At 43.2% G+C, this 23,139-nt stretch overlaps 1 protein-coding gene across 2 annotated transcripts in view; it reads left to right on the plus strand.

Moving 5' to 3' along the window:
• MSANTD2 (Myb/SANT DNA binding domain containing 2) overlaps nt 1-23,139 on the plus strand; it is a 42,535-nt gene that overhangs the window by 14,939 nt on the left and 4,457 nt on the right. The window contains exons 2-4 of one of the 2 annotated variants that reach the window (XM_090027758.1): nt 9,902-9,946; nt 10,553-10,811; nt 13,012-13,072. In XM_090027758.1, coding sequence (XP_089883884.1) covers nt 9,902-9,946; nt 10,553-10,811; nt 13,012-13,072 — 365 coding nt within the window. The remainder of the gene's footprint in view (nt 1-9,901; nt 9,947-10,552; nt 10,812-13,011; nt 13,073-23,139) is intronic. The other variant, XM_090027759.1, reaches the window with a different exon arrangement.

Genomic DNA, 23,139 nt, shown 5'->3' on the forward strand with positions numbered 1-23,139 from the left:
ATTGTCTGTATCGGAAATTGGCCTGATATGGGTGATAATTTGGCCGATTTAAATGCCCGTGCATGCACACAGCCACAGTGCAGCTCACAGGCCCCTGCAGTAGAGGAGTGGGGCAGGGGAGGTGTTGCTCAGCTGGGGCAGAGCAGTGCAAGCGCAGGGTGGAGCTGTGACTCCCAGCGCACGGCAAGTGGCGCACAGCAGTGGGAGCTGCGCCCCCCTGGACAAGCCGCAGCTCTGTCCCATGCCTGCCCCACCCCAGCGAGGCAGCCCCAGCCCCACTCTTCTCTCACCGTGGAGGCCTTATCTGTGCCCTCCTCCGCACAACCCTTCCCTCCCCTTTCACCGCACCAGACTTACCAGCTGCATGCAGCTGTCTAAGCTGCCGAGCTGGTATTGGAAATCAGTATCAGTCGATATGCCTCCTTAAAAATCAGTTCTCGGTATTGGCCCCAAAAATCTCTATCAGTACACCCCTAGGGACTTCTGGTCTAAGCAGTGTTTTCCGTAGGTTTTCAGCCTCCAAGGTGTGTAAGAGTGGTGGTGTAGTTCTGATGGGCTACAAATTATGCTGTGCCTGACTCCCTGTCAGAGTCATCAGGAAGAATGTATTGCATTTAAAAACTTGTCTAACTTGATCCCAGCTGCCTAGCTGGTCCAGTAACAGATACCATCCTGAGGAATCTTTGCCTCTCCTTAGAGGAGATCTTTCTAACTGCTGTTTTGCTGTTTCCAGTTTTGCTTCCATGCATCTGGTCCCTTAGACCTGAGGAGTTAGCGAAGACTAAGTTTGAAGTGTCCAATATTCAAAATGTCCATGTGTTGAGTTGTAGATTATTTGTTGCTTCCCCTCTGAGGGGCACAATAACATCAGCAGCCACTCAAGAAGATGTGAATAGTTTTACGGTCCAGCCTCTCTCATACCAGTTGGTATAAACATCTTGCTGGGCAGTTCTTCTGGGCTGTAAAACATGCTCTTCAGCCCCTGCAGGTGAGCCTTACTAATGAGCAACTGTATGGCTTTCTTACATGGGTCTGGCCATGACTTGAATCATTTTAGATCAACAAAGGAAAGGGAAAGCCCATCGTGTCGGAGAGTTAGATTGGCTTTCTGCATTCCTCTTGACCAGGGGCGGAGGGCCACGGACTGAGTTTTGGCAAGCCGTTGAGGGCCGCGTGACGGGCAGTCCAGGGCAGATAAATATTAATTTTCTAAATGTTTTTAGGGGCCCCATTGGCCAGATAGAATGGCCTGGCAGACTGCATCTGGCTCCTAGGCCGCATTTTGCCCACCTCTGGTCTTGACTGTATAATGTTCAGATCTCAGAACACAGGCAAATGAAACTTCGGGCTCTTTTACGTACCCTTCTCTTTGCTTTTGTAGGAACAGCACTCTTCATTTCCCCTTTATCAGTCTGGAGAGCTAAACATTCTTTCACCTAAGATCGTATGGTCAGATGGGATGTTGTGGTCTAGTTTAACCTCTAGTATAAATGTCCATTCTTGTTTGAACTACACTATATCTGGCAATAAAAAAACAAAAACAAAAATAACAATAACAGTTTAAAATTCATTGTGGGAGAGAATCTGTTGCAACCTCTGGTAAGTTGTTCCACAGTCTACTTAATCTTATTTAAATGATCTTATATTTCAGGCTTGACTAGCTGATATCCCTTATGCTGTATTACTGGATAGCGTGGTTGTATCTTCACCCTGTATTACTATCTAAAGGGAACTCTAGTCCCATCTCAGTGAGGTCATTTACATCTTTGTGGTGAAACTATGCAGGGCCAGTATGTGAAACTGTGATCCTTGGCACACCTTTATTGCTTTGTCTTGGTTTCCTTATCTTATGCCCAGTTCAAGGTATTCTTTAACATCTTCATGTTTGTAGCAGAATGACAACTCCTTGCTGATCTCCTTAGAGTACAAGCTTTACAGTTGGTTCTCAAAGGGTTAAAAATTACCCAGCCATAGAAATGTAGGCGTCTAGAATGAATTTCTGTTTGTATCCGTTGTCCATACCCATCTTCCATACTCAGAATGGGGTCAAAGTGAATTGTCAATTAATTATGGAACTTGAAAGGTGATGGAGGCCACTTCCCCCACTAGCACCATATGAAACTAGGGCAGATAGAAAGAGGACCTTGTCCCAACAGGTACTGTGTGGTAGAAGCTTGGAGTTCATTGATTACAGAACTTACAAGAATGTGGTTTCCTATGAACAATTTTAAAAGCTATTGTTACAGTTACTTTAGCAGGATGTGCTTCATCTTGTTTTACTATTGCTCCTTATACATTTTGGTGACTTCCCTGAAGAAGTATGCTGGGTGCTGCTAATTCTTCATGCTTTGGTCTTCCTTGCCACACAAAAATTCCTCTGGGTATTTGTTACTGAGAGTGCTTCCAGTTAAGGAGCCTCAAAATCCAAATTCTTTCAGGCTTCTCTGTTACTTTTTCTTATAGCCCCGGCAAAGACTTACAAACATGAAGCTTTATTACTAGTGGGCTGCTGTTGTACTGTTTATCAAGGCAAAATTGCTCTATCAACCACTCCAAGCTTCATCCCAACTCTTCCAGTTTTGGAATAGTTTTGTTTGTTTCTTTGCAACTCTTAAATATCATCATGGTACAAGAAAAGATATTGAAAACTGCTTGAGTAGGAGAGAGATTTGGACAAACATCTTTCCATTCAGTGTCGAAGGACACAAATACCTTTTTCAGTAATCAGCAAGTCTGAACCTTGGAGTCATCTAAAACCAGATTTAACACTGTGAGACTGGGACCCATTCTGACATCAGGAGTACTGTGTATTTGGGAGTTTGTTGTTTTGTTTTTGTTTGCCTTTTTTTAAAGGCTGGAAGGGCTCATCATGATCATTTAGTGGGAACATCTAGCAGGCCAAAGAACTTCAGAGCTCCCTGCACTCAGTTCTTAACTTCCAGCTTGGCTACAGTATACCTTGAATCAAAGATCAGGGACCACTTACAGTTAGCCATTGGTGAAACCATTACCTGGTCCCATGAAGGGATACACTGGGCCCAGCTCCTTGTTGACTTTGCTTGGAAAGGAAGGGAAATAAGGTTTCCTTACTGGCTAACATTTTTTTTAAGGTGTAGAAGCTGTTGCTCCAATGAAAAGGAATGGTAAAAGAAAGTTCCTTGAAAGACTGCTCATTTAGTCTCAAGGGAACTGTTTTACTAGATTACATTGTTTATAACTAGATCAAACCAGTTGGCATGCCATTTCAGAATATGTCAGCAGTGAGAATATGATCCCTGTGGGCAAAAACATCCATTTTTATAGATTTTTACTTTGATATTTACAGTTCAAAAGTTGTGTGCCATTGAGCTGGGATTAATTGTAGGATTAGTGGACAAAACTACCTGATGACATTGCACTCCACAGCCACAGTTAGGTGATCTGGTTTCAGCGTGGCTAAATTTATAGCACTTCTTAAAATGTGACTTGCAAATGAATCTCATTTAATTCTGCTGTATAACCACAGTTCTCACAAGGTTGAGATACTGGGAAATCCAGTTAAAAGCAGAACTTTTAATATATGGTTAGGTCTCTATCCTCTGTTCTGGATTTCTGTGTCCAGCTTAAATTTAAAGCACTGGGTGGACATAGCCTCTTTCTACCTGTAGTCAGAGTTTTTAAGAACAAACATATTATCTGTTCTTAACAGCCTGTGCAATGTTTGAATATATATTTTTAATTAAGAGGTTTGTCTTAAAACTTACAATAGTGTAGATGTATCAGTAGGATAATATATATTTTTAACTTATTTTATATTTTAAATAGAATAATAGAAAATTAGGACTGGAAGGGACCTCAGGAGGTCATCCAGTACAACCCCTTGTTCAAAGCAGGACCATCCCCAACTATAGCATCACAGCCAAAGTTTGTTTAGTCACGTCTTAAAAACCTCTAAGGATGGAGAGTTCACCATCACTCTGGGTAACCTGTTCCAGTGTTTTACTGCCCTCCTAGAGAGAAGATACTTCCTAATATCTAATCTAACCTAAACTTTCCTTGCTGCAGCTTGAGACTGTTGTTCCTTGTTCTGTCATCTTCCATCACTGAGAACAGTTTAGCTCCATCCTCTTTTGAACCCCACTTCAAGTAATTGAAGGCTGCTATTAAATCCCCTCTGTCTTCTCTTCTCTAAACTAAATAAGACCAGTTTTCACAGACACTCCTCAGAACTCATGTCCCCCAGCCCCCAGAACAATTTTTCTTTCCTTCCGCTGGACTCTCTTCAGTTGGTCCATATCTCTTCTGTAGTGGGAGACCCAATAATGGACACAGTACTCCAGATGTAGCCTCACCAGTGCTGAACAGAGGGGAATAATCACTTCCCTTAACCTGCTGGCAGCACTCTTACCAATGCAGCTCAGTATGCCGTTAGCCTTCTTGGCAACAAGGGCACACTGGGTCATATTCGGCTTATCGTCTACTGTAACCCCCAGGTCCTTTTCTGCAAAGCTGCTCCCCAGCCTGTACTGATGCATGGGATTCTTCCACCCTAAGCACTGCACTTGTCCTTGTTGAACTGGCTGCCAACTAGACATAGAGCCATTGCTTATTATGCTTTAAGCCTGATGCTCCAACCAGTTTTCTCTCCACCTTACAGTCCATTCGTTCAGCCCATGCTTCCTTAGCTTGCCTGCAGGAATGTTGTGGGAGACCGTATCAAAAGCCTTGCTAAAATCAAGGTATACCACATCCACTGGTCTCCCTGCATCCACAGAGCTAGTCATCTCATCATAGAAGGCAGTCGGGTTGGTCAGGCATGACTTGCCCTTGGTGACTCCATGTTGACCGTTCCTAATCAGCTTTTTTCTCCTCCAAGTGCCTAGAATTGGATTCCCTGAGGATCTGCTTCATGATTTTTCCAGGGGCTGAGGTGAGGATGACCAATCTGTAGTTCCCTGAATCTTCCTTTTTTCCCTTTCTTAAATATGGGCACTGTTTCCTGTTTTCAATCATTCAGGACCTCTCCCGATTTTACCATGAGTTTTCAAAGATGAGGGCCAGCAGCTCTGCAGTCACATCAGCACCCTCGGGTACCTCCCATCTGGCTCCATGACTTGTATATGTCCTGCTTTTCTAAATAATCCGTGACTTGTTCTTTCACCACTGTTGGCTATGTTACCCTTCTCCCCAAACTGTACTGTCCAGCGCAGTAGTCTGGGAGCTGACCTTGTCTGTGAAGGCTGAGGTGAGAAAGGCACTGAATACTTCAGCCTTTTCTGTATCCTCTGTCATTAGTTTGCCTCCCCTATTCAGTACGGGACCCACACTTTCCCTGATCTTCCTCTTGTTATTGACATACTTGTAAAAAACCCTTTTTGTTGCCCTTCACATCCCTTGCTAGCTGCAATTCCAATTGCACTTTGGCCTTCCTTAATTCATAACTGCATGCTGGAGCAATGTTCTTATACTCTTCCCTAGTTGTTTATCCAAGTTTCTACTTACAAGCTTCTTTTTTGTGTGTTAGCTTACTAAAGAGTTTCCTGCTAGGCCAAGCTTGTCTTCTGCCATGCTTACTAGTCTCTGGGCACATAGGGATGGTTTGTTCCTCCTGCACTCTCAGTAAGGCTTCTTTAGCGTACAGCCAGCTCTCCTGGACTCCCCTACTCCTCTGACTGCCTTCCCAAGGGATCCTGCCCATGAGTTCCATAAGTGAATTGAAGTCTGCTTTTCTGAAACCCATGGTTCTTGCTAAGTCTGCTGTTTTCCATCCTTTTTCTCAGGATCCTGAACTCAAACCTCTTGTGGTGACTGCTGCCCAAGTTGCTACATCCACTTCTACATTCCCCACCAATTCTTCCCTGTTTGTGAGCAGCAGATCAAGAAGAGCATGGCCCTTAGTTGGCCAGTCCAGCACTTACACCAGGAAATTCCCTACACTCTCCAAAAAATTCCTGGATTGCCTGTGCACTGCTGTATTGCCCTTCCAGCAGATGTCAGGGTGATTTGAAGTCCCCCATGAGAACAAAACCTGTGATCAGGAAACTTTCACTAGCTGTTTGAAGAATGCCTCATCTACCATTTCCTCCTGGTCTGGTGTATAGCAGAGCCCTAACACAACATCACCCGTGTTGCTCTCCCCTCTGACCCTAACCCAGAGATTTGCAATGGGCACAGGCCTCTCTCCAGTTTCATACTGGAGCTCTGAGCAGGTCATATGGCTCTTACAAAAAGTGCAACTCCTGCTCCTCTTCTCCCATGCCTGTCCTTCAGGCAAATAGGGGTGCACCAATAAAGATTTTCTTGGCTAATACGGATAGCCAATTATTAACTGACCATATCAGCTGATGCCAATGCACTAACCAATTTATTTAAAAATGCAAGGCGTTTTAAAGCACTGACATAAACCTTTTCTTTTTTGCTCATTGAATGGGCTTTAATTCAAGCGCTGCCGCCACCATTTTTAAGCATGGGGATGCTTCTAAGTGGAGCAGAGCTGAGCAGGATGAGTGTGGATGCGGGCTGTTTGCTGTGGGCTCAGGGCTCTCTGCTCTGCTGCCTTTGCCCAGGGATCCCCGCCATGGTTGCGCACCACCTGCCAGCCCAGCAGTGGGAGGCATAGCTTGCTGCGCCCCCTTCTGCTGGGTGAACAGAAGGCGCACAGCCAGCAAGGGAAAGGCAGCAGAGCAGAAAGCCCCCAGCCCACAGTGAGCGGCCAACATCTACCCTGTGCAGAAATGGGGGGGGGAGTCACATGCCCTCCTATGCCTCCCCGACGGGGTGTGCTCAGTGGTAGGGAGCCATCCTTCCGCATCCCCTGGATGAGCCTCCTGTGGCTCCATCCCACTTTACCCTGGCATCAGGTCTCATGCACCGTCCTGCCTGGACAGTGCCCTCAGCCCCTGCCCCTTACAGATCGAGATCTTCCCCCCTCCCCTGCACTGCTTCCCCTCTGTAGACTTATCTGCAGGGAGCTGCTCTTCATGCTGATTGGTTGTATTCCTGGCCATGTGCCTTGCTCTCACCAGCACAAGCAGGACCCCTTTCAGGCTAGAATGCTGCCTGCCTGCAAGGGGAAACCTGCTATGTCCCAAGGGGCCCCAGCACTGCAAGAGAGAGGGAACCCAGGCGTCCAAGGCCCTGGCCAGAAGACATAATTATTGGTAAACACTATTGGCTACAACAGCCCCAAAAAAGAGCCTAAAATGTCATTTTTCCCTTTTATTGGCACCAGTGCATTAGGCAACCAATATATCCATGCACCTCTAATTATAAAATATAGTACTACATAATATATAGTACATTAATAATACCCTTGAGTAGGAATCTAGTTTCCCTTTGAGAGGGGCAAGAGAACTGCCAGGTTCGAAAAAGTCTTTGGAAAAGGCCTGTCCCAAATTTGGGGTAAGAGAAAGGTACATGAGCCATCCTGTAATGTTAAATTTAAGTCTTTATGTAAAAAAAGATATATAAAAAAATCAGGTACTAAGAGTTATGAGGCAAGCCTATAGAAAACCTTGATGCAAAATTGTGTTCTGGGGTTTGCAGACAACTGCTGAGTGAGACAGCTGATCAGCTTCATTGTGGCTATGCTGAATGTTGTGGGCAGGTGTGAAACCAGCAAGAAATATGTTCTATGTAATGCTGCTTAGAAACGAGCTCTGTGACCTACAGGGACAGATAGGGCTATCTGTTTAAACAAAAAAAAAAGTTTTTCTGCTCCCCAGGATATAGGTTTCTCTCCCCCAGCCTCCTTTTGGCATATGGGATGTTGTCAGGGGACTTCCAGAAATCAGTGGAGTGTGTAGGATGCTTGACATTTCAGACCTCTGCAGCCCAAAAATGAATGTGAAAATGGCTTCCACAAATTAAGCCCAGGGTCTTTTGAGTAGCAGTACACCATTCATTCAAAGTAGTGTGTTACCCCCTTCATCTCATGTTTTGGTCTCTGTTGACTAAAACTTTGTTTCCCCTAAGACCTTCAAAATAGGTCTAAAGTTTCAGTAGAGTAAATGATTGTTGCAAGATTGTCACTTCTGAAGTCTTAAAAAAGCAGTTTGGTTACTTCATTGCAAGGAAGAACTGTTTTGAATTGTAAAATTGAATGTTGAGTATTTGCAGATGTTGAAGTCTCTCAAGAGACCCAATTGGAAGAGAGTGAAACTTTTGGGTTAGCTTTGCTGGATATGCTTTGTTTAGCCGTAGTGTTAATGTTAACTAATAAAAGTAGTTAATTTCTAATGAAGCCCTAATTTTGAACCGGCAATAATATTGTTGCTCAATTACCTAAGAAAATATGGGAAGCATGGCAAAAACAATTTTTCATTCAGGAAAACTGTTCAAAATCTGAGTATCCATGGATTTCTAAAAAAACCCAGAAACACCTTGAAATGACACGGCAGTTTGCATATATTGCTCTGTGAAACTTGAACAAACAAACAGAAAAATAACAGCATAGGTGAAAAGTATATTCAGGTGCTCCTCTGCTCTGAAAAGTGACATGCAACTTGCACCTTCTTGCAGTTCTGCATATGCTCAGGTATTACTGCTTGGCCTGTTGACTGATGCAGTTATTACACTGAGATCTGCAGCACCAGCCAAGGTGTTTGACAGGACTTGGGTTCATCAACAGATTTAAGCATCCATAGCAGGGCATGGTTCCGCCCTCCACTACCTGTTACATCCTTTGTAAGGCAGTGTCATTGCACAGGGGATTAGGATTTGGAAAAAGGCACCCAGTGCCTATTAGAGAGGATGTTACCCACTAGCTAGAGGTAGATATGAATGACAAAGGGAGAAGTGGGGCCAGTAAGAATAGTTAGGATGAGAATCTAAACTTCTTTGCCATCTTTCCTGGTACTTCTGCTAGAATACTACCCCTGGATGCTGCATGGGGCTCTTGTAGTAGCTGTGGCTAGGAGGAGTCTCTTATTTGAAGCCAGCTGTCTCTACGTGTGGAAACAACTGTTCCTCTTCATCAAGGGAAGGTGAGGTTTCTACTTCTCTGTTCTGCCCCAGCTTCCATTTTTTTGACTGTTCACCCCTGAATAACTCTTGAGCCTGTGGTTATTTTAGTTTTCCTAAGCAGCAACAACATAAACTGGAAATGCTTAAGTTTCATTCCTCCTCTAATGGTTCTAAATATCAGGGTGAGAATTGTGTTAACTTTTTACTACTGCTGCTTGGCCAATATGTGAGCAGCAGCACAGGCACTAGAGGTGTCTGGAGACTGAAGATGGTGATACTACATCAGCTCACTCTGGAAAGCTTTTTTTTTAATGATAAGTTTTTAAAGATGCTTTGAAAAAAAATCAGTGGATCTGTGGAAGGTGAAACCAAGGTCAAGCTTTTTCCCCTAGTGAATGGCTCTTTCAAGCTTTGATGACTGTTGCAGAAAACAGAGCCTGATTTGTTTCCTCCCTTGCCCCCCCAGCCCCCAGATACCAGGTTGACTGAAGTACTTGCAGTTAAAAACCTCTTTTTCTTGTAAACAGAGTGCATCTCATGTGGAAGTCATTGAGACACGATAAACCTGGAACCCTGCTATGTAGTCACTTTTCAGAGTAGAACTGTACTTCAAATTAAAAACACACTAAGAAACATAAATACAACTTTTTTTAAAACAGCTGTTCCCTGCTTGAGAGGTTAGGAAGGAAATGCAGAAGAGAGTATTCAGTTAATGAGCTTTTTCAGTGACATGTGGTAATACACTGCACTTTCTACCCACAAAGATGTTAGAATAGGAAATAAACCCAGACTTGTCTTAGTGATCATTAGAAGCTCTTTTCATTGGAAGCTCAGAATCTGACCCGAAATCTAATGTAATGGTTTTAGACCTGGCTAGCTTAGTATTTTCTGACTTGATGATTGATGTTTGAGTCTGGGAATTTGGAGCATTATTGATTTGACCTCTTTTAAATTTCAGCAGCTTCTCAAGAGGCAGAGTGAGTTAGTAAGCAATGAAAAATATGTAAGTAATATATTTTACTAGCTAAACAGTTTAGGAATACATTTTTTTTGTACTTTTATATCTTCTTCCCAGCATAAGGAAGGTGGACCATCTTTGCTTTTGGGGACTCTTCTTTCTATCTGTCTATCTCCTCTCCCCCCCTCACCTTCTCCAAACTGTGGGCACAGTAGCAGCTGTACTTTCTCCTTCTTGTAGGTGTGCATTCTACTTGCTGATTGGTATCTCTGGCTGGGGATTTGGGATTATTTTTGTCTTGTATTACTTAGCAGGTTTGGGTGAATTCTGCAAATGGGAAGAAAATAAAATTCATAACTCGAAACTGGTGAACCTGTAGAGGTTATGTGCCATCGTTCTCTACAATAGATATTAAAGTTAAAGCACTGTGTCTTGGAAACATCAGATATTTGTGATACCTCCTGTCATACATAGGTTAATTTAGCAGCCTCATGTCTGGATTATAGTGTCTGAGTACATGTAAAAAAGAAAAATTATCAGCATAAGTAAGAATAAAAATTGCCTAGCATTCCTATAATTACAGTTGCAAGTGCATGTCTGCCATTCTGGAAAGCTAGTACCAACTGAGTAACACAAGGTTTTGTGTCTTAGACCCTTCGCAGGTGTTACAGTCGAGTGAAAGAACATGGTGTTGGGAAAAGGAAAAGCAGTTACACATTTGAACAATTGGAACAGGTGTTTGGTCAGGGAGGATGGGACTCTCAGCCCTGCCAGCCCGTACTCATTAACAGCAGTGGCTTGTACCAGGAGCTGGAATCTGATGGCAGCACTATGGAGGAATATTCACAGGAGGATTGGGGAAACCACAGTCAGGATCTTCATTGCTACCAAACAGGAGAACAGGAGTTGGGTAAGAAATCAATTATTAGTCTTTTTGTGTTCTCTGGCATTGTCCTGGGAGCTGCTTTAGTACCATACTTCCTCTTCGGCTACTTCTGCCTTTTTGGGTAGAAACCTTTTAAATGATCCTACAATATGAGGTCCCAAACAGGGACAGTAAATCAGAAGTGGGGAAAACCTGGTCTCTTACATTGTGCAGTTGTATAAGTTTAGAGTCCAGCTTATATGCTGAACCTCAAAAGTAAGCCCTGGCTCTTGAAAAGTCTTAAAACACCTTCTTCCTGTAACTATAATTTGAGTACAGAAATGATCACTTGCTGGTTCTGTTATTGGACTTTACTTGTTAGAAATCTCTGTTTCCCATTCAGGTGTCCTTATTTGTTGGCATTTTGGTGAGTTTTATTTAAAACGTGTAAACTTGCATGTAAATTTGGAGCTGTTCCTCACAAGGTGTTAGTGTGGTACTTGACCACTTCAGTCCTGCTTAAAAGACAACTGGGGGAGGGAAGTGGGATAATTGATTTGTATTGTCAATACCCATGATCACTCGGTGTTGTTTTGTTTTTAAAAAACAACAAAGCAAAGCAAACACTTGTAGTTAAAGTAAAATTAGGCTTATGTCAAAAGAATCAATATAAATTTAGGTAAGGACTTAAAACAATGAATACCAAGACAATCACCACGTTTTGCCTTTACAAAAAATGTCCTCCCATTCTGTTGCCTAACCCTGATAAAAGATTACAGGAGGATCTGCTTTCTTAAGCTTATTTTCATTTTGAGTTATCCTTAGAAAAGCTGCCAATGGAAGCTCATAGCTATCAAGGTTGATTAACTTCCAAATGGAATTTCTTTGAAAATTAAGGATGTATTGAGAAGGATGGATACATAAAGACATAACTCTTGCTTTGTTTTCCGTCTTTATTTGTCGGACAATTCGGGGTGGGGGGAAAGGACATGAATGTGCATCTTCCAATAACAGTGTTCAAGGGATGGGTACATTCTGACGTTGCACCGGTGGTGGAATAATTGTAATTTCATATGAAAGTAGTAGCCCCTCCCCCCCCTTATATTAACTGAATACTTCAAGTGTTTCAAAAACCAGTTGCAAAATGGTTGCCTATGCGCTATAGGTGCAACAGTAGGAAGCTACATAGCAGGGGACACTAACAGTATTGTCAAATGTACCCATTGTTTACGGTTATGTAGAGAAATTATGATTCAGTAAATGATTGTTACTTTGAAATTGCTTTTATTTCTGAAACGCCCTTGTAATTTCTTAATTTATTTATATATATATATATATAGAGAGAGAGAGAGAGAGAGAGATTCATTGAGCAGTAGGGCGATTAGAAAATTACATGTGTAGGGATAATTGTAGGGGGGAAAGTGGAAGGTTATTTCTGAAGAAGCAGAACCCTAATCCCAGATAAAGATGTTGATGACTCAAATTCTGGTCTTGGATTTTGTCACCATTTTCTCTCAATAAAATTAGTTACATTTATAGGGAATTGGAGGTGACAGTGGGTGTTTTTTATGTTCAGAGTACAGTTATGAAAAAAGTACTTGGGACATAAAATTCAAATGGAATGCATGCATTTTTTCTGATCCTTGCACTTCAAATGTGCTCTTGAAAACAGAATGGTCTCTTTCAGAATGTAGCTTGCAGTTAAATCAGGTTCTGATTTAAGAACAGGAATTAATCTCATCCTTGAAGGAATTTGCATGTCTAGGGGCAGATTCTGTTCCCCAAGCTCAGTGACGTTTAGCCTTTCAGCCCTGCGGACCAGACAAGTCCCACAGCCAGCATTGATCTGCAGGCCAGATCTTGTGTGGGAGCAGCAAGTGGGGTTAATCCATGGGTGTGATTCAGCTGTGGAATAACCCTGCATGATGGCGCAAGCAGGGGCCTGGTGGAAGTGTTAATTGCTGTGACTCTGGAAACCCATGGCAGTTAATACCTCCACCAAATTTCCAGACCCATGAGGAGCCCCATGGGCCAGAGGTAGAACATGCTTCGCTAGGGCAGTGTTGTAGCTTAAAAATGTAATTACAAAGATGTAGCTAATATAAAAGCTGTGGCATTCTTACGCATGTGATTTCCAGATTTCCTTGGAAAGTCCTGCTATATGAACAGTTTTATTGCATTTCAAAACCAAAAGCCTTGAGAACACTTTTAAAATATAATTTTCTGTTGGTACTTTACTTTTCAGACGAAATGCCTGCCACAAAAAGAACATTAAAGATAAAGCAGGAATCTTCAGAAGATGCACAGTAAGTAATTTATGAATGTTTTGCCATGGAAAACATTTCCCTAGGGATGTTGCGCGGGAGGAAGATATTTGAAACTTCTGATAATAATTATAAATGCATTGTGCAAGACTTATGCAGTTGAATCTGCTCTCTACATTTTTCCAGTTACCTCTAAACATGTGGAAAGCTTCACAACTTTTGGCTTTGTTATACAGCAAATCAAATTAAACAGGACTTGCTACATGAGTGCAATGGTTTAAACTGTTTATAAATACATATCACAAACATTAGGGATGTGTGTGGGCAGCCCTAAAGGTATCATGGGACAGGTCCAGACTTTTGGGTCTATTTTGCAGTCTCTTTTTCTGTCTGCCTGACCCTTTGTTCCTTTGGGCAAGTGGGGAAAAAATGTAAATAATAAGAATATCATAAAGGTATCTTTTTCTCTGACTGTAATTAGAGTAGCTTAAATTAGTATCCAGATATTGATATCAACATATTTGAGAACTACTAGAAAAATACCTCTACAGTAAAAGTAAAAGGAGGGTGGGGAAAAACTGGAATTGCCCCTTTCCTTTTCTTAAGTGAGCATACACACGTAAGTAATGTCTGTACAGGCAAAACAAATCCTGAAATGCCATAGTGAAGGACAGGTGAGCTGATTTTGTGTCGTGAGTAGTAACTTTTTCTGCATCTCATTAAAGATGACTTGTTACTTTTCTAAATTGGTTAAATCTGAAGAATAATAGAATTTTACAAGAGAAGATACTTTGCTATCAACAATAGTTATAATAATTTCTTAGAGGGTGTGTGTGTGTGTGTGTGTGTGTGTGTTTTGGGGTGGAAGACCTACTGCCCAACAACAGTTTAATTCTATTTTAGGAAAGATTGTATACATGCATATAAGTAGTATAACTTGTGTCTCTATTCTTGTGGCATGAGGAGCATTGGCTTCTGTAATTATGAGGATTTCAGTTCTAGTGTCCAGATTCCGGTTTCAGTCATTTCTAATTTTTCCCCTTTTGGACTGGGAATATCCAAACTTGGTTCATATCTGAAAGTGAACTTTTAAGGTGGAGCAATATTATTTTAGCAGGTTAAAATTGAGCTGAAGGGAAATATTTTCCTATTAATAAATATTTTGTTGCCTCCTGGAATTAATGAAGTTAAAATTCATATTGGAACACTTGAAGTGCCTTATGGGCTTTCCTTTAAAAATAGGGTTTAATTTTATCAACCTGAATGTCATGCTTAAACAGCTAATAAAAGCCTGGGAGGATTTATTCTGCATAAATGCATAGCTCTGTGTGAGTTTAGACCTTTCATATCTTGTTAAGTACCTTTACAGAATACACAGGCAAAGTCTCTAAACCCTTGCGCACTTCTTAGTGTGCAGCAATGATTCCCATACTGTTGTACCTTAAGCACTATACGTTTGATAGAGATTAAAATAGTCTATAACTATGCAGTGAATCCTGAGCTTTATGGGAGACGAGTTCTTTCCTGTGGAGCAAAGAACCTTTTATTTCTATATTAATCTTTATCTTGGTAGACCAAATTAAACAAACCTGTTAGCTCTACAATCCTGCTATTGCTGTAGGCAAGCAAAAGTGAAGCGAGAAATCTTTTCTCTTTCTGGGTTTACTTGATGACATAGGCTTTAATTGCACCATCTCAGATTATCTAGTGTAGATATGTATCTAGGACAGGGATTGGCAACCCTGGGCACACGTGCCAGAGCATGGCGCGCAAGGCCATTCCAGCTGCAACCAGGAGGCTCCAAACAGCTGCATGAAGCTCAGCAGCCCCAGTACCAGTTCTGTGGCTGTAGCAGCTATGCATGCACCTACCTCTGTGTGCATAGCCAGGAAGGGGCCTGGGGCAGCATAACACTGCCCGGAGGCATGTGTGCAGCTGCTGCTGCCATGGAGCCAGTGCTGGGGCTGCAAAGCCTGGCACAGCTGTTTGCAGCCTTCCAGCTGCCTGTTACAGCAGCCCAGAGCCTGAGCCAGCTATGAAAGGCAGCTGGGAGGCTGCAGACAGCTGCACTGGGCTCTGGAACCCTGGCACTAACTCTTTGGCAGCAGTGGGTGCATGCGTGGCTTGCAGTGCATGGCAGGGAAGGGGCTGGGGCAGTGCAACCCCTCCCCTGTCATCCACCCAGAGACATGCATGCAGCCACTGCCAGCAATGAGGATCAGGGCCCTTGCAGCTCCCCCATCTCTGGCACACCAAATTGAGGCATGGGTGGAGGTTGGGGTGGCTTTGGCACTCCAGCCAAAAACACTGCTAACCCCTGATCTAGGAGTTTAGGAAAAAAGATACTAAAACATCTTGTCACTATAATTTAAATTTTAAATTATGATCTTTTCTCCTAATGACCTTCACATTTGGGCAAAGTTTGTACTGTTCTTTCACTATTGAACCAGCTATAGACAGCTTGACAACTTATAAATCTATTAGCTGACAAAGTTAACATTCATTTCTGATATAGTTTCCACAATGTGATTGTTATATGATAGTGTTCACCTTGTACTTAATGTATCAACCAGCATGTTGGCTTTTTTCCTTGGAAATAAGAAAATAAGCATTCCAGGTAGAATGGTTGAAGCAGAATCCAAACACATTTGGTGTAAAACATAGACAAATCCAACTTTTTATGTATATTATTTTATATAGTTTTTGTAGATTCAAACAGAGAGACTCTGTAAACTATTTTTTTCTCTTCTGTAAGTTTATCAACAGTGAGTGTGTGATACCTTTGTGGACCTGAGTAGAAATAAGTGAGATTAAGTTTATCTTTCTTTTAGAGGTGCACCAGTACATCGGTCCAACACCAGATCGGCACCAATATAAAGAAAATTGTCCGTTTCAGAAATCTGCCTGATATGGCCAATAAATGGCCCATGCATGCGCGCAGCCACAGTACGCTACATAGGCAGTGACGAGCACAGCTGGGCTACTTGGAGAGCTGTATGCAACTGGTGGAAGGGAGGGGTGCAGATCAACGCCCCTACAGTGAGGGAGAAATGGGGCAGACTCTGGGGCAAGCACTACCCAGCCAGGGTGGGCGGGCGTGGGACAGAGCCGAGGCTTGTCATGGGTGGGGGCCGCAGTGCCACTTGTGCGGGAGCCCGTGTTCCAGCGGCTCATCCATTGCTTGCTCATCTGGCGGCTCCTGCTGCTGCTCCTGCTGCTCATCCAAGAGGGTATGGCGGGGACACGTGCTTCCAGATCTACGCAGGGCCAGGACTGTGCCAAGCTCTTTCTGGTAAGGTGGGGCTGGGCTCTGTGCGGGTGGCGGTGGTGCTGGGCCTGGGGGAGCATGGGGGGGAGGTGCTGCAGTCCCCCAAAATTCACCGTAGCCCCCCAAGTCCAGCCTTGTTCTGCCGGAAAGAGCTTGGTGCAGCCCTGGAGCTGTGGAGATCCAAGTGCACACCCCCCCCCCACCCCGCCGGCGAACGGCAGGAGCTGTTGGACAAGCTGGCAGACCAGTGGCTCTTGCACAAGTGGGGCACAGTGGTGAGAGCTGCCCCCTGGACAAGCTGCGGCTCCATCCTACACTTGCCCCACCCCGGCTGGGCACTGCTTGCCCCAGCTCCACTCCTCCCTCGCCGCAGGGGCCTCGATCTTCACATGCCCCTTCCCTTCCTCCTCCCTCCTCCCCTTCCACCATATCAGGCTTACCAGCTGCACTCAGCTTTCCAAACTGATGGGCTGGTATCGGAAATTGCTTTGGTATGCCTCCTTAAAGATTGGCTATTGGTATCGGCCCCCAAAATCTTTATCAGTGCACCCCGCTTTCTTTTTATTGTGGTCCAGCCTGACATTGCATAAGGCAAACTGATTAATAGTAAACTAGAGAATTTCATTAATAATCTAGGATGTTGTTAAAACATTGTGTGTTCCCCAGCTTATAGACTTTAAGGGGAAGGCCTGTAACAAAGTAGGTTTGATGTCACCTGGTACTTATGCCAAATCTTAAACATGGTAATGCCAGTAAAATCAATATGGCTTATATACTTAAGTAAAGACATACTTAAGTATTTTCTTGATTTGTGATGTGTAAGGATTCTTCTTTTAAAAACGCATGAATTTAGGGATGTTGTTCTTGGTGCCTGACTTCAGGCATTCATCTCCTAAATTTTGGCCCTACCTAGCCTTTTCTCTATATGTAATCAAATGCACAAATGTCTACTTCACTCTGTTGGTTTGACTTGGATTCTTTAGGGGAGTAGGAAGGGGGAAGTATTTTGTAGCATAGTTTTCTTAGTTGCTGCGTTTTAGTGCTGGTTTCATCAGCACTTCCCTGAGTTATCAGGAAAGCTCTATTCTTCTCATTAGCCAAGAAAAGGATCTGAGACTTGAATGAGCAAGTTTAACATGGTGTCTGCCAGTTATTCGTAGACAACTGTCAATCCTCTAGATCAGAGATTCCCAAACTTTTTATTATTGCATACCCCCTTCCAGACTTATCAGCTGCCTCGTACCTTTACCAGCAACGGTGTTATATTTTAACCCCTTAAATGTCTATTATTATTATTATAGTGGAAATTAAATTTGCTGTTGCACAAGTTCTCCCGCATGCCCCCACAGATGTCTTGTATACCCCCAGAGGTATCTGTACCACAGTTTGAGAACACCTGCTGTACACTTAAGAGGTCTGATCGGGTGCCTGATGAATCTGCTTGTACAGAGCCCTGCAGTCGTCACACCAAGACCTTTGATGCATGTGCCTATGCAGAAGTATGGAGGAGTAGAAGCTGCCCAAGACCTACCATCTGCCCTTTAGACCAGCCTTTCTTAACCCGTGGGTCATGACACAAGTGGGTTACAAGAATATATGAAAGGGTCCTGAACAAACTTTAAAAATGGATCGTATTTTGCATACATTTAAAAAAAAAAAAAATGCCACTTGTGCTTCACCATATGTTAACGCAGCGCATACTAATAAACAGGGATCCAGGTTTTCTATTTGCTGCAGGAAAATGGATTTTTCTCCTTTAAAGGAGAAAAACCTGGGAAACTGCATGTTTCCTCTTGCAGGCTAGCAAAGTTCCAGCCTGCAAGAGGCTGCTTGGCATCGGGGGAAGCGGAGGAGGAGGGCGATAAGACGGGGGGACCACATGCATGTACATACACACACCTGATGTGGCAGCCAGGCAGCTTGGAGAGCAGCTCCCACAGTTCCCTGCAGGCAAGCTTGTGGGTCATGGGGAGGCATAGACTATGCAAGGGGGACACTCTTATGCACCCACAGTAGGCATGGGGCTGCAGCCTGGGTGGACCGGCAGAGTCAGGAGCCGCCTTCATGATCCAGCAAGTGGGACCTGGTGCAGGAAGGCAGAGCAGGCTGGTGAGACTTGTTGCTGCCTCTGCCAGGACATCCACGCCAGCTGCACTGGCAGCAGCACAAGGAGTGACAGACAAGGGAGGGGGCCACGCTGGCCTCACAACCTCCTGCCTTCAGCTACTCATGCGCCAGGCTGGAGCTCTATCCCACCACCATGGCCCATCTGCTGCTACTGCTCGCCTTAGGCTGCAGCTCTACCTTGTAGAGGAGGTGGGGTGGTGGGCAGCACAGGTGGCCTAAGGGGAAGCAGCGGTGGTGGCCAGGCCATGGAGGTGGGGTAGAGCCGTGGCCCAGCACAAGAGGCTGGCAGGCAGAGGGGATGAGGACAGTGTGGCCCTCCTCCCCATCTGCTATTCCTCATGCTGCTGATGGCATGGTTGGGGGGGGCGGTCCCAGCAGCAGCAGCAATGAGTCTTTCTGCCCCACTCTACCATCCTGCCTGCTGGGCCATGGAGGCGTCTCCTGCCTGTGCTGGTCCAGCCAGGCTGTGGCCCTGTGGGTGCACAAATCTGGGGGTTGCATGTCTGTCCCTGTCCCTCGCCCCTCCCATTCCCCACACGACCCCCTCCCCACACACGGAGGGGTGGGGTTGGGAGTGAGGGGCACCAGCAGGACCAGGGCACCATTTTCTACTTAAACTATTTACTGGGTCGAGTCTGGCCATCAGTCTTTTCAGATGGGTCCTGGTACAAAAAAGGTTGAGAACCCCTTGCTTTCAACCATTGAAGCAGGATCCAAAGACCAGACCGAGTCTAAACATTCAATGGCAGTAGCTTCTGCCACAGAGCAACAGATAAGAACTGTTGCTGACTGCCTAATACTTCAGTGAGGCACTTTTATGTCAGTGTGATGTCCCTTAGCCTTTCTCCAACCAAGGAGTACCCACAAGGCAGTGGGGCCAGGATTTTGAGTTGCCCTATACTTGCTTATTCTGGAGGTTGCAGCATTGTGGTATTTTATAGGAGCTTCCCTGCCACTAGTAGCGCTGTCACATTGCCACCAGGAGCTTCAGTTGGATGCAGCTTACAGTCATACCCAGGACCACTGCCAGTTATTAGCATCTCATTTAATAGAATCAACCACATATGATAACTGAACCCCCCAAAACATGCTTATTTTCTACTTCTTCATGGACTTTTTACTTTGTCACGTCACTGTTTTAGAATCTCCACTTATTAGAATAAAAATGATCTGCCCTATTTGATTCTTATTACGAGTGGACACTGTACTTAATTTCTCTAAGACTGTTGCATACAGAAGTGACAGGTACTGAAGCTGCAACCTCTTTTGTCTTAGACTATCAAATGGTAAATGATTGGCCTCTAAGCTCTGTAAGTTCCTCGTGCTTAAAACCCATACTCCAGAGTTCAAGAAGGAATGTGGGACAGTAGGTTGTAAACATGTCCCTAGAAAACAGCCAAGCTACCATGGATTGTTCTTGAGTAGTAAAATAAAACCTGGGGACTCCATCCCTGTGCTTTGAAATTGCAGCCTACACGAGAAGCAGGGAGCAGATTTCACTGACTAAAAACTATGAGTAAGCCATGTGGAATTCATACTTGTTAGCAAGGTGTTTATCTATGTTAGTCAGAAATGAGGCAGAAGGTAGAGCAAGGTGATGCCTTCAGAGTTCGATTCAGAGGGGCATGAGCTTTCATAGGCAATAATTTACTTATTAGAAGAAAGCAATGCTAGCATCTGACAAAGTAGGTGGTCATTGGTTATGACCGTCTGAACAGCTATATTCTCGCGCACATTCTTTTCTGCTGTTTGTGTTGCATTGTAAAATAAGCTTGAAGAGTCCCTCATGAATTAGAACTTGTTAACCCATTAGTTCAAGATAAGTTGTTATTGAAAAGGTAGGATAACTACATATTTGTTCTGCTACTTTTTTAACAGCACTTCTAGAATCTAGAAACGTTTTGAAAACAGTAACTTTGAGAATTGAATTGTTCACTGAAACCAGCTGTTTCAGTCTCTGTAAAGTCTCCTGTATATAAAAGTGTCTTAAAATAAATTCATACAAAGTTTTCTATCTTTACTCATTTAAATTGCAGAACATGTCAACAGAACAAAGGGTTACATACACTAGTCCAGTGGATGGATACCTAGATTGAACCCCGTACTATAATCCTACCAGTTCTGATTGCTTACTCAACCTTTTTTTTTCTATCTGCAAAATGAGCAATTTGCCTTACAGAGTTTTTAGAAGCGTTAAATTAAGCTAATACGCTGGTTGTAGAAGTAAAGGGAAGCAGTTGTAGTACAGTGCACTCTCCAAAATATTCTAGTTTTACTGTACACGAGGTCTCTATTATAGCATGACATTCGCAGCTTTTAAAACTGGAATTTTGTGTGTTATGGTATAGTATTCATAAGTCCCCTTGGTATGCAGATTTCAAGTCATGGAGATTCTGGAAAGAATCCTGGAAACTTGAGTTGCAGGTATTCTCGGCTGAGCCATCTAACTCTGTTGTAGGTGGGAACAGAACTTAATAGCAAGTATAGCTCTTTGAACCACCATCATACCACCTGCTTCCTGTGTACTTGTAGTCCAGTCTCAATCCTTGAAGGTCTTATTTCTCACCTTCTCAGCTGCATCCTGACCGTGTCCCCAAGTAAAATCAGTGCTGTGCCTGACAAGGTTGGATTATTATGACACTTTTTTCCACCGTGATCCTCAGTCACAGCTTGAGTGAAGTTTATTGATCGCATTGTACAATCCTGTTTTTCAAGACATTTCGTTCTAAACTGTCTCTTTCAGTGTTTAACTGAACAATGCAAGTACTGCTTTCTGCTGTATTTAATTTTAAATGGAACTGTTTTTCTAAGAAGAAAATAATTTAGTTATTTTAGTAAATGTATGAATAACACTGCTATCAGTATTACACAGTTCTGTGTTATCAAACAACAATGTATTTAAATGAGACAGCAAATTATAATGTTACCTTGTCTGTCTTGTCCCTAGAAGATGATGAACTTTCAATTCCAAATGTCTAAAGTGGAAAGTTTGAGATGCCATATTCCAAGCTGTAGTGACAGTGCTGCTCAGCATCTGAGGCTTGGAATCTGAAGAACCAACAGAAAAGCCATATAGAAAAGGCTTTTTCCACCTTTATCCATTGAAAAAGTACAGGCTTGTATGCTACAGTCTTTCATGTGTTAATATAAATGTATTTTGGCTAAATACATGTGCACTTAAATATACAATATTTTTGTTACTTTGAGCAATTATAAGTACTCCTACAAAATATTTTTAAATAAGGAACCCATTAAAACAATCTTGGCATCCAACAGGTTTCTTGGCAAACTGTTGTTTGAGGCAGAATTCTGTTCCTAGGGTTTCTAGAGCCAGCAGGCCCCTTGCTGGCTGGCTTTCTAATAACTCAGTTGTACTTTTTTAGCCCAGACCGATGCATTAATAAAATGTTTCCAATTCTCTTTAGAAATACTTCTGCTTTTTATGGTAGTGTTACTTTTTTTATGGTGCTGATAGTCGGTCAGGGCCTGATGTCAGTCCCGCTCTTGAGTTAGCGTAGGTGTTCACATCCTTGAATTTTTTTCCACCAAAATGGTGAGTGTATGTGAGAGGAGGCTAGGCTATTTTCCTTTTCCAGAAGAATATTGGTAAAGCTTTCAAGAAAGCAGCAGTATCACTTCAAATGATAAACTTGTGCAAGATGGAGTACAAGGAACTTCTTTGAAAAAAAACCCCCACACCTTTTGGGCTCTTTCTCTTTGCTGATGAACAAATGTGGACAATAGCAGTTTAGGAAAACTGCAAGAGAGAATGATTTGTTAGGGCTCCCTGTCCTCCTTTGATTGCTGTCCTGAGAGGCAGTGCACTCTTCTACTGCTGATGCATCTAGTCAACTACTGTATATCTATCTATATAGATATATATATCTATCTATATATCGAGAGAGAGAGAGAGAGATTTTATAGAAAGAAAACAATCCTAACCCAATTCATCTGGGCTTAGTTTATGAAGTACACAATGGCTGTCGCCAGTCTGCTTACATGAGGTTTGTACACATCACATCCAGAGTTTGAAATTCATACCAAGTGGATTATGAATTATCCAAAGCAAAAAATCATCTTGGTAATCTTAAAGTAATGTTGTAGCCATAACTGTCCAGGAGTTTTGCAATGATTTCTTGGGGTGCTAGCTTTTATTGAACCACCTGCATAGTTGGGATGAAGTTAGACAAGCTTTAAAATGCAAGACATTCTTCATCGGGTCTGAGCAGTTTTGGGATTAGGATCATCAGTGTTAAAGGAAAAAAAAGTATATTTTCAAACCTGTCTTAGATGTATGTTCAAAGGAGTTTCCTTATCTGTGATGAGGATGCCATGATTTTTGTTCCCTTCCTCTTACCTCTATCTTGTATACTTACATATTGCAGTACTGGTGCTATCTGAATGTCTTAGATGGGGGGCTGAATTACAGAGACACTGGGGGTGGAAACATCAGACGCTGCCTGATGTTTCACTTGTGTCACCCTAACAGTTTTTTTTATGGCATCATGAATACTGAGCAAATAGACTTTGGTTACCCTTTGTTATGCCGTGTGAAAGGAAAATCAGTGGTGCAACACAAGGTGGTAATAGTCTCTGGCCTGTTGTTGCAGCAGACATCTGTTACCTCTGTGGTGCTTTCCCCCTTCAGCCAGACCCAAGCCCCAGGTCTGGCTGGGTACCTTGGTTTCAGCCAGACCTTGCAGGGGATTTTCCC

The sequence above is a fragment of the Crocodylus siamensis genome, chromosome 14, assembly GCF_052110815.1.
Source record: "Crocodylus siamensis isolate JL-2025a chromosome 14, ASM5211081v1, whole genome shotgun sequence".
NCBI classification, from domain to species: Eukaryota; Metazoa; Chordata; order Crocodylia; family Crocodylidae; genus Crocodylus; species Crocodylus siamensis.